We start from the raw sequence: 15,403 nt of genomic DNA, 5'->3' as shown, positions 1-15,403 counted from the left end.
TCAGGAACCAGTACCGGATCCCGGTCGAGCTTCAGGAACCAGTACCGGATCCCGGTCGGGCTTCAGGAACCAGAACCGGATCCCGGTCGGGCTTCAGGAACCAGAACCCAGTTGGGCTTCAGGAACCAGAACCCAGTTGGGCTTCAGGAACCAGAACCGGATCCCGGTCGGGCTTTAGGAACCAGAACCGGATCCCGGTCGGGCTTCAGGAACCAGAACCGGATCAGATGGACAGACAGTGGACAGATGGTGGACAGACAGTGGACAGACGGTGGATAGACAGTGGACAGACGGTGGATAGACAGTGGACAGACGGTGGACAGACGGTGGACAGACAGTGGACAGACAGTGGACAGACGGTGGACAGACAGTGGACAGACAGTGGACAGATGGTGGACAGATGGTGGACAGACAGTGGACAGATGGTGGACAGATGGTGGACAGACAGTGGACAGATGGTGGACAGACGGTGGACAGACGGTGGACAGATGGTGGACAGATGGTGGACAGACAGTGGACAGATGGTGGACAGATGGTGGACAGATGGTGGACAGACGGTGGACAGACGGTGGACAGATGGTGGACAGAAGGTGGACAGACAGTGGACAGACGGTGGACAGAAGGTGGACAGACGGTGGACAGAAGGTGGACAGATGGTGGACAGACGGTGGACAGACGGTGGACAGACGATGGACAGACGGTGGACAGATGGTGGACAGACAGTGGACAGACGGTGGACAGACGGTGGACAGACGGTGGACAGATGGTGGACAGACGGTGGACAGACAGTGGACAGACAGTGGATAGAAAGTGGACAGACAGTGGACAGACAGTGGACAGATGGTGGACAGATGGTGGACAGACGGTGGACAGATGGTGGACAGAGAGTGGACAGATGGTGGACAGACAGTGGACAGACGGTGGACAGATGGTGGACAGACGGTGGACAGACGGTGGACAGACGGTGGACAGATGGTGGACAGACGGTGGACAGACGGTGGACAGACGGTGGACAGATGGTGGACTGATGGTGGACAGACAGTGGACAGACAGTGGACAGACAGTGGACAGATGGTGGACAGATGGTGGACAGACGGTGGACAGACAGTGGACAGACGGTGGACAGACGGTGGACAGACGGTGGAAAGACGGTGGACAGACAGTGGACAGACGGTGGACAGACGGTGGACAGATGGTGGACAGACAGTGGACAGACAGTGGACAGACAGTGGACAGACGGTGGACAGATGGTGGACAGATGGTGGACAGACAGTGGACAGACGGTGGACAGACGGTGGACAGACGGTGGACAGATGGTCGGTGGACAGATGGTGGACAGACAGTGGACAGATGGTGGACAGATGGTGGACAGATGGTGGACAGACAGTGGACAGATGGTGGACAGATGGTGGACAGACGGTGGACAGACAGTGGACAGACGGTGGACAGATGGTGGACAGACAGCGGACAGACGGTGGACAGATGGTGGACAGACGGTGGACAGACGGTGGACAGACAGTGGACAGACAGTGGACAGACGGTGGACAGATGGTGGAAGGATGGTGGACAGACGGTGGACAGATGGTCGGTGGACAGATGGTGGACAGACAGTGGACAGACAGTGGACAGATGGTGGACAGATGGTGGACAGACAGTGGACAGACAGTGGACAGATGGTGGACAGATGGTGGACAGACAGTGGACAGATGGTGGACAGATGGTGGACAGACAGTGGACAGATGGTGGACAGACGGTGGACAAATGGTGGACAGATGGTGGACAGATGGTGGACAGACAGTGGACAGATGGTGGACAGACAGTGAACAGATGGTGGACAGATGGTGGACAGACAGTGGACAGACAGTGGACAGATGGTGGACAGATGGTGGACAGATGGTGGACAGACAGTGGACAGATGGTGGAAAGATGGTGGACAGACAGTGGACAGATGGTGGACAGATGGTGGACAGACAGTGGACAGATGGTGGACAGACAGTGAACAGATGGTGGACAGATGGTGGACAGACAGTGGACAGACGGTGGACAGATGGTGGACAGACAGTGGACAGACGGTGGACAGATGGTGGACAGACAGTGGACAGATGGTGGACAGACAGTGAACAGATGGTGGACAGATGGTGGACAGACGGTGGACAGATGATGGACAGACAGTGAACAGGTGGTGGACAGATGGTGGACAGACAGTGGACAGACAGTGGACAGATGGTGGACAGACAGTGGACAGACAGTGGACAGACGGTGGACAGATGGTGGACAGACAGTGGACAGATGGTGGACAGACAGTGAACAGATGGTGGACAGACAGTGGACAGACAGTGGACAGATGGTGGACAGATGGTGGACAGACAGTGGACAGATGGTGGACAGACAGTGAACAGATGGTGGACAGATGGTGGACAGACAGTGGACAGACAGTGGACAGATGGTGGACAGACGGTGGACAGATGGTGGACAGACAGTGAACAGATGGTGGACAGATGGTGGACAGACAGTGGACAGACGGTGGACAGATGGTGGACAGACAGTGAACAGATGGTGGACAGATGGTGGACAGACAGTGGACAGACAGTGGACAGATGGTGGACAGATGGTGGACAGATGGTGGACAGACGGTGGACAGATGGTGGACAGACAGTGGACAGACGGTGGACAGACGGTGGACAGACGGTGGACAGACAGTGGACAGACAGTGGACAGAAAGTGGACAGACAGTGGACAGACAGTGGACAGATGGTGGACAGACGGTGGACAGATGGTGGACAGACAGTGGACAGATGGTGGACAGACAGTGGACAGACGGTGGACAGACGGTGGACAGACGGTGGACAGATGGTGGACTGATGGTGGACAGACAGTGGACAGACAGTGGACAGATGGTGGACAGATGGTGGACAGACGGTGGACAGACAGTGGACAGACGGTGGACAGACGGTGGACAGACGGTGGAAAGACGGTGGACAGACAGTGGACAGACGGTGGACAGACGGTGGACAGACGGTGGACAGACGGTGGACAGACAGTGGACAGACAGTGGACAGACGGTGGACAGATGGTGGACAGATGGTGGACAGACAGTGGACAGACGGTGGACAGACGGTGGACAGACGGTGGACAGATGGTCGGTGGACAGATGGTGGACAGACAGTGGACAGATGGTGGACAGATGGTGGACAGACAGTGGACAGATGGTGGACAGATGGTGGACAGACGGTGGACAGACAGTGGACAGACGGTGGACAGATGGTGGACAGACAGCGGACAGACGGTGGACAGATGGTGGACAGACGGTGGACAGACGGTGGACAGACAGTGGACAGACAGTGGACAGACGGTGGACAGATGGTGGACAGATGGTGGACAGACGGTGGACAGATGGTCGGTGGACAGATGGTGGACAGACAGTGGACAGACAGTGGACAGATGGTGGACAGATGGTGGACAGACAGTGGACAGACAGTGGACAGATGGTGGACAGATGGTGGACAGACAGTGGACAGATGGTGGACAGATGGTGGACAGACAGTGGACAGATGGTGGACAGACAGTGAACAGATGGTGGACAGATGGTGGACAGACAGTGGACAGATGGTGGACAGACGGTGGACAAATGGTGGACAGACAGTGGACAGATGGTGGACAGACAGTGGACAGATGGTGGACAGACAGTGAACAGATGGTGGACAGATGGTGGACAGACAGTGGACAGACAGTGGACAGATGGTGGACAGATGGTGGACAGATGGTGGACAGACAGTGGACAGATGGTGGAAAGATGGTGGACAGACAGTGGACAGATGGTGGACAGATGGTGGACAGACAGTGGACAGATGGTGGACAGACAGTGAACAGATGGTGGACAGATGGTGGACAGACAGTGGACAGACGGTGGACAGATGGTGGACAGACAGTGGACAGATGGTGGACAGATGGTGGACAGACAGTGGACAGATGGTGGACAGACAGTGAACAGATGGTGGACAGATGGTGGACAGACGGTGGACAGACAGTGGACAGATGGTGGACAGACAGTGAACAGATGGTGGACAGATGGTGGACAGACGGTGGACAGATGATGGACAGACAGTGAACAGGTGGTGGACAGATGGTGGACAGACAGTGAACAGGTGGTGGACAGATGGTGGACAGACAGTGGACAGACAGTGGACAGATGGTGGACAGACAGTGGACAGACAGTGGACAGACGGTGGACAGATGGTGGACAGACAGTGGACAGATGGTGGACAGACAGTGAACAGATGGTGGACAGACAGTGGACAGACAGTGGACAGATGGTGGACAGATGGTGGACAGACAGTGGACAGATGGTGGACAGACAGTGAACAGATGGTGGACAGATGGTGGACAGACAGTGGACAGACAGTGGACAGACAGTGGACAGATGGTGGACAGACGGTGGACAGATGGTGGACAGACAGTGAACAGATGGTGGACAGATGGTGGACAGACAGTGGACAGAGGGTGGACAGATGGTGGACAGACAGTGAACAGATGGTGGACAGATGGTGGACAGACAGTGGACAGACAGTGGACAGATGGTGGACAGATGGTGGACAGACAGTGGACAGATGGTGGACAGACAGTGGACAGACGGTGGACAGATGGTGGACAGACAGTGAACAGATGGTGGACAGATGGTGGACAGACGGTGGACAGACAGTGGACAGATGGTGGACAGACAGTGAACAGATGGTGGACAGATGGTGGACAGACGGTGGACAGATGATGGACAGACAGTGAACAGGTGGTGGACAGATGGTGGACAGACAGTGGACAGACAGTGGACAGATGGTGGACAGACAGTGGACAGACAGTGGACAGACGGTGGACAGATGGTGGACAGACAGTGGACAGATGGTGGACAGACAGTGAACAGATGGTGGACAGACAGTGGACAGACAGTGGACAGATGGTGGACAGATGGTGGACAGACAGTGGACAGATGGTGGACAGACAGTGAACAGATGGTGGACAGATGGTGGACAGACAGTGGACAGACAGTGGACAGATGGTGGACAGACGGTGGACAGATGGTGGACAGACAGTGAACAGATGGTGGACAGATGGTGGACAGACAGTGGACAGACGGTGGACAGATGGTGGACAGACAGTGAACAGATGGTGGACAGATGGTGGACAGACAGTGGACAGACAGTGGACAGATGGTGGACAGATGGTGGACAGACGGTGGACAGATGGTGGACAGACAGTGGACAGACGGTGGACAGACGGTGGACAGACGGTGGACAGACGGTGGACAGACAGTGGACAGACAGTGGACAGAAAGTGGACAGACAGTGGACAGACAGTGGACAGATGGTGGACAGACGGTGGACAGATGGTGGACAGACAGTGGACAGATGGTGGACAGACAGTGGACAGACGGTGGACAGACGGTGGACAGACGGTGGACAGACGGTGGACTGATGGTGGACAGACAGTGGACAGACAGTGGACAGATGGTGGACAGATGGTGGACAGACGGTGGACAGACGGTGGACAGACAGTGGACAGACGGTGGACAGACGGTGGACAGACGGTGGAAAGACGGTGGACAGACAGTGGACAGACGGTGGACAGACGGTGGACAGACGGTGGACAGACAGTGGACAGACAGTGGACAGACGGTGGACAGATGGTGGACAGATGGTGGACAGACAGTGGACAGACGGTGGACAGACGGTGGACAGACGGTGGACAGATGGTCGGTGGACAGATGGTGGACAGACAGTGGACAGACAGTGGACAGATGGTGGACAGATGGTGGACAGACAGTGGACAGATGGTGGACAGACAGTGAACAGATGGTGGACAGACAGTGGAAAGACGGTGGACAGACAGTGGACAGACGGTGGACAGACGGTGGACAGACGGTGGACAGACGGTGGACAGACGGTGGACAGACGGTGGACAGACAGTGGACAGACAGTGGACAGAAAGTGGACAGACAGTGGACAGACAGTGGACAGATGGTGGACAGACGGTGGACAGATGGTGGACAGACAGTGGACAGATGGTGGACAGACAGTGGACAGACGGTGGACAGACGGTGGACAGACGGTGGACAGACGGTGGACTGATGGTGGACAGACAGTGGACAGACAGTGGACAGATGGTGGACAGATGGTGGACAGACGGTGGACAGACGGTGGACAGACAGTGGACAGACGGTGGACAGACGGTGGACAGACGGTGGAAAGACGGTGGACAGACAGTGGACAGACGGTGGACAGACGGTGGACAGACGGTGGACAGACAGTGGACAGACAGTGGACAGACGGTGGACAGATGGTGGACAGATGGTGGACAGACAGTGGACAGACGGTGGACAGACGGTGGACAGACGGTGGACAGATGGTCGGTGGACAGATGGTGGACAGACAGTGGACAGACAGTGGACAGATGGTGGACAGATGGTGGACAGACAGTGGACAGATGGTGGACAGATGGTGGACAGACGGTGGACAGACGGTGGACAGACGGTGGACAGATGGTGGACAGACAGCGGACAGACGGTGGACAGATGGTGGACAGACGGTGGACAGACGGTGGACAGACAGTGGACAGACAGTGGACAGACGGTGGACAGATGGTGGACAGATGGTGGACAGACGGTGGACAGATGGTCGGTGGACAGATGGTGGACAGACAGTGGACAGACAGTGGACAGATGGTGGACAGATGGTGGACAGACAGTGGACAGACAGTGGACAGATGGTGGACAGATGGTGGACAGACAGTGGACAGATGGTGGACAGATGGTGGACAGACAGTGGACAGATGGTGGACAGACAGTGAACAGATGGTGGACAGATGGTGGACAGACAGTGGACAGATGGTGGACAGACGGTGGACAAATGGTGGACAGATGGTGGACAGATGGTGGACAGACAGTGGACAGATGGTGGACAGACAGTGAACAGATGGTGGACAGATGGTGGACAGACAGTGGACAGACAGTGGACAGATGGTGGACAGATGGTGGACAGATGGTGGACAGACAGTGGACAGATGGTGGAAAGATGGTGGACAGACAGTGGACAGATGGTGGACAGATGGTGGACAGACAGTGGACAGATGGTGGACAGACAGTGAACAGATGGTGGACAGATGGTGGACAGACAGTGGACAGACGGTGGACAGATGGTGGACAGACAGTGGACAGACGGTGGACAGATGGTGGACAGACAGTGGACAGATGGTGGACAGACAGTGAACAGATGGTGGACAGATGGTGGACAGACGGTGGACAGACAGTGGACAGATGGTGGACAGACAGTGAACAGATGGTGGACAGATGGTGGACAGACGGTGGACAGATGATGGACAGACAGTGAACAGGTGGTGGACAGATGGTGGACAGACAGTGAACAGGTGGTGGACAGATGGTGGACAGACAGTGGACAGACAGTGGACAGATGGTGGACAGACAGTGGACAGACAGTGGACAGACGGTGGACAGATGGTGGACAGACAGTGGACAGATGGTGGACAGACAGTGAACAGATGGTGGACAGACAGTGGACAGACAGTGGACAGATGGTGGACAGATGGTGGACAGACAGTGGACAGATGGTGGACAGACAGTGAACAGATGGTGGACAGATGGTGGACAGACAGTGGACAGACAGTGGACAGACAGTGGACAGATGGTGGACAGACGGTGGACAGATGGTGGACAGACAGTGAACAGATGGTGGACAGATGGTGGACAGACAGTGGACAGACGGTGGACAGATGGTGGACAGACAGTGAACAGATGGTGGACAGATGGTGGACAGACAGTGGACAGACAGTGGACAGATGGTGGACAGATGGTGGACAGACAGTGGACAGATGGTGGACAGATGGTGGACAGACAGTGGACAGACAGTGGACAGATGGTGGACAGATGGTGGACAGACAGTGGACAGATGGTGGACAGATGGTGGACAGACAGTGAACAGATGGTGGACAGATGGTGGACAGACAGTGGACAGACGGTGGACAGATGGTGGACAGATGGTGGACAGACAGTGGACAGATGGTGGACAGACAGTGGACAGACGGTGGACAGATGGTGGACAGACAGTGGACAGATGGTGGACAGATGGTGGACAGACAGTGGACAGACAGTGGACAGATGGTGGACAGATGGTGGACAGACACACATGAAACGCTGGACTTCACACACTGCAGCTGAAGTCAAAATAAAACTCGTCATCCACCTTATCAGTTCCAGCTGATCTATCTAATCAGCCAATCACAGGGCAGCGCTTCCTGGTCCAGCCCGTCCTGAACCCAATCGCTTGGTTTCTGGGAGTTATTGATCCTGTGTCGGGTCTCGCCAACATCGCCGAACTGAGCGAGACGCTGATTCACACACAGGCTGAAGGCGTCAATCATCAGTGTGGGAGATTGTTTCCACTCGGTACATCCTCCAGGACCAGGATCCAGATGACCCCTGTGCACATGACGGGTCTTCTCCGTGCTGCGTGACGACGGCCGAACCTTCTCTGATTCCGGCTGATTGGACAGCTGCTGCCCCCCCCCCACCGCTGTAGATGGACGTCTACGCTAACGCTAGCGACCACCTAGCATTTCTCTCACATAAAACATGAAGCCTTTACTCACTTATTCCAGGCCTGTCGGAGCTTCTTGGCGCTGTAGACGGTGAAGCGGTCTGAAACGAGAACAGAAGGAAAGACGGATTAGAAGACCTGCAAGACATTCAGGATGCTGTTCCTCAGAGTTCTGGTCTCTTCTCCTGTTCCCCCCTCAGGATGTGGTCCAGCGTGGTCCTGCTGGACCAGTTCTCCTGTTCCACCATCAGGATGTGGTCCAGCGTGGTCCTGCTGGACCAGTTCTCCTGTTCCACCATCAGGATGTGGTTCAGTGTGGTCCTGCTGGACCAGTTCTCCTGTTCCCCCATCAGGATATGGTCCAGCGTGGTCCTGCTGGACCAGTTCTCCTGTTCCCCCATCAGGATATGGTTCAGCGTGGTCCTGCTGGACCAGTTCTCCTGTTCCACCATCAGGATGTGGTCCAGCGTGGTCCTGCTGGACCAGTTCTCCTGTTCCACCATCAGGATGTGGTCCAGCGTGGTCCTGCTGGACCAGTTCTCCTGTTCCACCATCAGGATGTGGTCCAGCGTGGTCCTACTGGACCAGTTCTCCTGTTCCACCATCAGGATGTGGTCCAGCGTGGTCCTGCTGGACCAGTTCTCCTGTTCCACCATCAGGATGTGGTCCTACTGGACCAGTTCTCCTGTTCCACCATCAGGATGTGGTCCACCATGGTCCTACATGGCATACAGAGATTTCTCCTGATTCTCTGAAACTTCTCATCATTCTACACTAAAGATGGAGGATGTCGAAGCTTTGTCCATCTTTCATCTTGCATCTGTGTTCCGTAGCTGCTCCCAGTTAAACCAGTATAAAGCTGCATGTTGTTGCTAATGGTATATGTTAGACAGTGTCCCAACTCTTATGGAACCAGAGTTGTGAAAACATCAGTCTGTCAAAGCGATTAATCAAAGCAAAGAGACGACTGAACGTACAGTAACCAGAAAATCATCTCATTTTCAGGCTGCGTGTCGCTTCCAGCTGGTGTCGTACTGGTCTGCGTCATCATGCTGCTGTTTGTCCTGAACTCACGTTTCCACCCCTCAGTCTACTGCAGTCAGAAGCTCCACCTACAGCCGCCATGTGTGCTCACAGTGGGGTCCGGCCACGCTGAGCCCCTGGTCCTGCTGACCCGGTCAGAGCCGGCCTGAGGACCAGGCCGGACAAGGCGACAGGGAGGGAAGAGGTGTCTTCTCCTCCCAACCACAAAAATGTGCAGAACGAGCGGCGCCGCCAATCTGAGGTCAAACCTCAGCGCCACGTCTGGTGCGGGAGGAGAAGGGAGGGTTCCGGGTTGGAACGAACACGGCTGTGTGTGGACCTGCATCTCCACAGCTGGAGACAGGGGAGCCGTTCCCTGATGCAACGCTGCCACCTGCTGCTGGGAGGCGGCAACGCCTCAGGAAGCCTCGGCGACGGCGCCTTCATCAGGAGAAACGCTGCATCGTGCTGGAATGAAACTCCTCGGACGATAGACGGACATGGAACTCAGACATACACAGCGCGTGCTTAGACATAGAGAAGAAGCTGGTTAAACCTGGATCTATGGGGTTCCATCACCGAAAGACACATGCTGTTGTCATTGGATGATGAGAATCCCATTTCCAGGTGCATTTAAACGCACCACAATCAGTTCATGGTGCAGATTTTCCTTTCAAAGACACTCCACTGAGCTTTTCTCCCTCAGGCAGCCTCATGTGTCCGTCCCCCGTCCTTGTCCGTCCATCAGCTGACACCAACCTGCAGGTCCTCTCTTAGTTTGCTGTGAGGACGAAGACGGGGAGTCCCTCTCCTCATCCTCAGCTGCTGCTTTCATGGACCACAGTCTTCTGTTGGTGGTTCTGCTAAAGATCCATGTGATGCTGAGAGTCCTGCAGCACATGTGTGATTCAACGTGTTGCTGCATGTTGTTGCATGTTGCTGCGTGTCGTGTTGTTGCATGTTGCTGCATGTCATGGTGTTGCATGTTGCTGCGTGTCGTGTTGTTGCATGTTGCTGCATGTCATGGTGTTGCATGTTGCTGCGTGTCGTGTTGTTGCATGTTGCTGCATGTCGTGTTGTTGCATGTCGTGTTGCTGCATGTCATGGTGTTGCATGTTGTTGCGTGTCGTGTTGTTGCATGTTGCTGCATGTCGTGTTGTTGCATGTCGTGTTGCTGCATGTTGCTGCATGTCGTGTTGTTGCATGTTGCTGCATGTCATGGTGTTGCATGTTGCTGCGTGTCGTGTTGTTGCATGTCGTGTTGCTGCATGTTGCTGCATGTCGTGTTGTTGCATGTTGCTGCATGTCATGGTGTTGCATGTTGCTGCGTGTCGTGTTGTTGCATGTTGCTGCGTGTCGTGTTGTTGCATGTTGCTGCGTGTCGTGTTGTTGCGTGTTGCTGCATGTCGTGTTGTTGCATGTTGCTGCATGTCGTGTTGTTGCATGTTGCTGCGTGTCGTGTTGTTGCGTGTTGCTGCATGTCGTGTTGTTGCATATTGCCGCATGTTGCTGCATGTCATGGTGTTGCATGTTGCTGCATGTTGTTGTCTGTTGCTGCCTGTTGCTGCATGTCGTGTTGCTGCATGTTGCTGCGTGTTGCTGCATGTCGTGTTGTTGCATGTTGCTGCATGTTGCTGCGTGTCGTGTTGTTGCATGTTGCTGCATGTTGCTGCGTGTTGCTGCATGTCGTGTTGCTGCATGTTGCTGCATGTTGTTGTCTGTTGCTGCATGTTGCTGCGTGTCGCTGCGTGTTGCTGCGTGTTGCTGCAGTTTGCTGCGTGTTGCTGCGTGTCGTGTTGCTGCATGTTGCTGCGTGTTGTGTTGTTGCATGTTGCTGCATGTTGCTGCATGTCGTGTTGTTGCATGTTGCTGCATGTTGCTGCGTGTCGTGTTGCTGCATGTTGCTGCGTGTTGCTGCGTGTCGTGTTGCTGCATGTTGCTGCGTGTTGCTGCATGTCGCTGCGTGTTGCTGCGTGTCGTGTTGCTGCGTGTTGCTGCAGTTTGCTGCGTGTTGCTGCGTGTCGTGTTGCTGCATGTTGCTGCGTGTTGCTGCATGTCGTGTTGCTGCATGTTGCTGCATGTTGCTGCGTGTCGCTGCGTGTTGCTGCGTGTCGTGTTGCTGCGTGTTGCTGCAGTTTGCTGCGTGTTGCTGCGTGTCGTGTTGCTGCATGTTGCTGCGTGTTGCTGCGTGTTGTGTTGTTGCATGTTGCTGCATGTTGCTGCATGTCGTGTTGTTGCATGTTGCTGCATGTTGCTGCGTGTTGCTGCGTGTCGTGTTGTTGCATGTTGCTGCATGTTGCTGCATGTCGTGTTGCTGCATGTTGCTGCATGTTGCTGCGTGTTGCTGCGTTTTGCTGCATGTTGCTGCATGTCGTGTTGTTGCATGTTGCTGCATGTTGCTGCGTGTCGTGTTGTTGCATGTTGCTGCATGTTGCTGCATGTTGCTGCATGTCGTGTTGTTGCATGTTGCTGCATGTTGTTGCATGTTGCTGCATGTCGTGTTGTTGCATGTTGCTGCATGTTGCTGCGTGTTGCTGCGTGTTGCTGCATGTTGCTGCGTTTTGCTGCGTGTTGCTGCGTGTTGCTGCATGTTGCTGCATGTTGCTGCGTTTTGCTGCATGTTGCTGCGTTTTGCTGCGTGTTGCTGCATGTTGCTGCGTTTTGCTGCGTGTTGCTGCGTGTTGCTGCATGTTGCTGCGTTTTGCTGCGTTTTGCTGCGTTTTGCTGCGTGTTGCTGCATGTTGCTGCGTGTTGCTGCGTTTTGCTGCGTTTTGCTGCGTTTTGCTGCATGTTGCTGCATGTCGTGTTGTTGCATGTTGCTGCATGTTGTTGCATGTTGCTGCATGTTGTTGCATGTTGCTGCATGTTGCTGCATGTCGTGTTGTTGCATGTTGCTGCATGTTGCTGCGTGTTGCTGCGTGTTGCTGCATGTTGCTGCGTTTTGCTGCGTGTTGCTGCGTGTTGCTGCGTGTTGCTGCATGTTGCTGCGTTTTGCTGCGTGTTGCTGCGTGTTGCTGTGTGTTGCTGCATGTTGCTGCATGTTGCTGCGTTTTGCTGCGTTTTGCTGCATGTTGCTGCGTGTTGTGTTGTTGCATGTTGCTGCATGTTGCTGCATGTTGCTGCGTGTTGCTGCGTGTCGTGTTGTTGCATGTTGCTGCATGTTGCTGCGTGTTGCTGCATGTCGTGTTGCTGCATGTTGCTGCATGTTGCTGCGTTTTGCTGCGTTTTGCTGCATGTTGCTGCGTGTTGCTGCGTGTTGCTGCATGTTGCTGCGTGTTGCTGCGTGTTGCTGCATGTTGCTGCGTTTTGCTGCGTTTTGCTGCGTGTTGCTGCATGTTGCTGCATGTTGCTGCGTGTTGCTGCGTGTCGTGTTGTTGCATGTTGCTGCATGTTGCTGCGTGTTGCTGCATGTCGTGTTGCTGCATGTTGCTGCGTGTTGCTGCATGTTGCTGCGTTTTGCTGCGTGTTGCTGCATGTTGCTGCATGTTGCTGCGTTTTGCTGCGTTTTGCTGCGTTTTGCTGCATGTTGCTGCGTGTTGCTGCGTGTTGCTGCATGTTGCTGCGTTTTGCTGCGTTTTGCTGCGTGTTGCTGCATGTTGCTGCGTGTTGCTGTGTGACCAGGTGTGTGTGTGTGATGTCAGGAACACAGGATATGACTTAGAACTGAAGTTACATCGGAGGATGAAGAGCAGGAGACGGAACTTCACCTGGTTTGAAGTGAGGAAGCAAGTCCACACCTGGCCAGGTGTCCTCAGACGGCGTTCCGAGCACCTGGACAATGATTAAAAAACAGGATTTTTTTATGGAAAATAAAACTATTAAAGAACTTTTCAGACCTGCAACACGTTTATTTAACCAAAAAAATAAACTTTTTAAAACATTTAAAAATTTTTCCTTTGATGCCTGTTAGTTTTAATGTTTCTTCTGCTTCCTGAACAAAACTTGGTTTTGAATCATTTTTCGATTTAATGATCGTTTTAAACAGTTCCAACCAGAATAATTCTGCGGTTTATGTCCCCATACTGAAGCAGGCTGTCAGAAGAAAACAAACATTTAACAAACATTAAAATGTTTCTGAGAAAAAGGCATTGCTTCATGTGCAGAGAAATGAAACAAGACTAAGCAAAAAGCCTTAAAATGTCGCAGTTAGGAACAGGTCGGACACAACAGGGGATTTTGGAGCAACAACCCCCCAGAAGATCAGCTTGTACCTGGAACAACCAGAGCCCTGCAGGATCCATGAGGAGTAAACAGAGATGAAGAGCTTATGCTGCTGTCTGGTGCTCCCCACCGGACCGTGGTCGGCTTCCAGGGACAGTACGATCCGTTTCCCGCAGTATGAGCACCTCTGATGCGGACCAAAGATGTAAAGTCCGGTCTGCTTGAAAGCCGGGGTGTAGGCCGGCTGGCAAGCGGTCTAGACCACCTCCCCATAGTCTGCAGGACTTCACACAGCAAAGGTCTGATCAGTAAAACACTCGCTGTGTCCACAACAGTAAGAAAGAAAGGAAATAAAGTCCACCTGCTTGACGTTTGAAGTGATCAGCGGAGTTGGGGTTTAGTCAGGTAAGCTCGAGCAGAGATGCCGGATAAACCTGCAGGACTGGAGGACCCGCGCTGGACAGGCCAGCTTGAGGCGACATATCTCCCTGCTGCAGCATCAGTCTGAGGCATCCTCCCAGCGCCTCCCTGCAGGCTGAATTAGAGCTGCTCGGTCTGGGTCTCGCTCCAAGACCCACTTCTTCACGTAGCGCAGCTTATTTTATCTGCATTAAACATCACTGTTTTTTAAACTGTTTCTATTGTTTTATTGTTCGGCCCGGCCCGTCTTTGTAGTTAAATATGCAAATAAATGCAAATAAACTTAGACTTCATTTAAAAAGCAACAATAAAATCTTAAAATCAACGCTCAGCTTGAAGAAGGAGGGATAAAGACAGAGGTGCTCACGTTTACATCCACCTGTTTATGATCCAGATCAGGTAATCACCAGATCTGAAACCCAGTCCTGAACACATGCTGGTGCATTATGGGAAACAGCTAATTCAGATGGCGCGTAGAGAGCTGGGAGAAAAACAAACTTCTGTTTTCACACCGTCAGCCATAGTTAACCCACTCACATGACATCATCGTCACATGACATCATGTCACATGACATCATCGTCACATGACATCATCGTCACATGACATCACCGTCACATGACATCACCGTCACATGACATCATCGTCACATGACATCATCGTCACATGACATCATGTCACATGACATCATCGTCACATGACATCATCGTCACATGACATCGTCACATGACGTCATGTCACATGACATCATGTCACATGACATCATCGTCACATGACGTCATGTCACATGACATCATGTCACATGACATCATCGTCACATGACATCATCGTCACATGACATCATCGTCACATGACATCACCGTTACATGACATCATCGTCACATGACATCATCGTCACATGACGTCATGTCACATGACATCATGTCACATGACATCATCGTCACATGACATCATGTCACATGACATCACCTTCATCTTCATCTTCTGCCGCTTATCCGGGGTCGGGTCGCGGGGGCAGCAGCCTAAGCAGAGAAGCCCAGACTTCCCTCTCCCCAGCCACATTTTCCAACTCTGCGGGGGGGATCCCGAGACGTTCCCAGGCCAGCCGAGAGATGTAATCCCTCCAGCGTGTCCTGGGTCTTCCCCGGGGTCTCCTCCCAGAGGGACGTGCCTGGAACACCTCAGCAGGGAGGTCCAGGAG

General features: G+C 53.7%; 1 protein-coding gene across 1 annotated transcript in view; it reads right to left on the bottom strand.

Annotated features, from left to right (window-relative positions):
* The window catches only part of cdk14 (cyclin dependent kinase 14), a 269,156-nt gene that overhangs the window by 76,061 nt on the left and 177,692 nt on the right, over positions 1–15,403 (bottom strand). The window contains exons 11-12 of the mRNA XM_079240348.1: positions 13,331–13,394; positions 8,653–8,701 (exon numbers count right to left, since the gene is read on the bottom strand). Of these exons, the coding sequence (XP_079096474.1) occupies positions 8,653–8,701; positions 13,331–13,394 (113 nt within the window). The remainder of the gene's footprint in view (positions 1–8,652; positions 8,702–13,330; positions 13,395–15,403) is intronic.

This window comes from Telmatherina bonti (assembly GCF_933228915.1).
Source record: "Telmatherina bonti genome assembly, chromosome: 5".
In the NCBI taxonomy this organism is placed as follows: Eukaryota; Metazoa; Chordata; class Actinopteri; order Atheriniformes; family Telmatherinidae; genus Telmatherina; species Telmatherina bonti.
The sequence above is the reverse complement of the archived record's forward strand: the minus strand, read 5'-3'. Positions and strand labels throughout refer to the sequence as shown.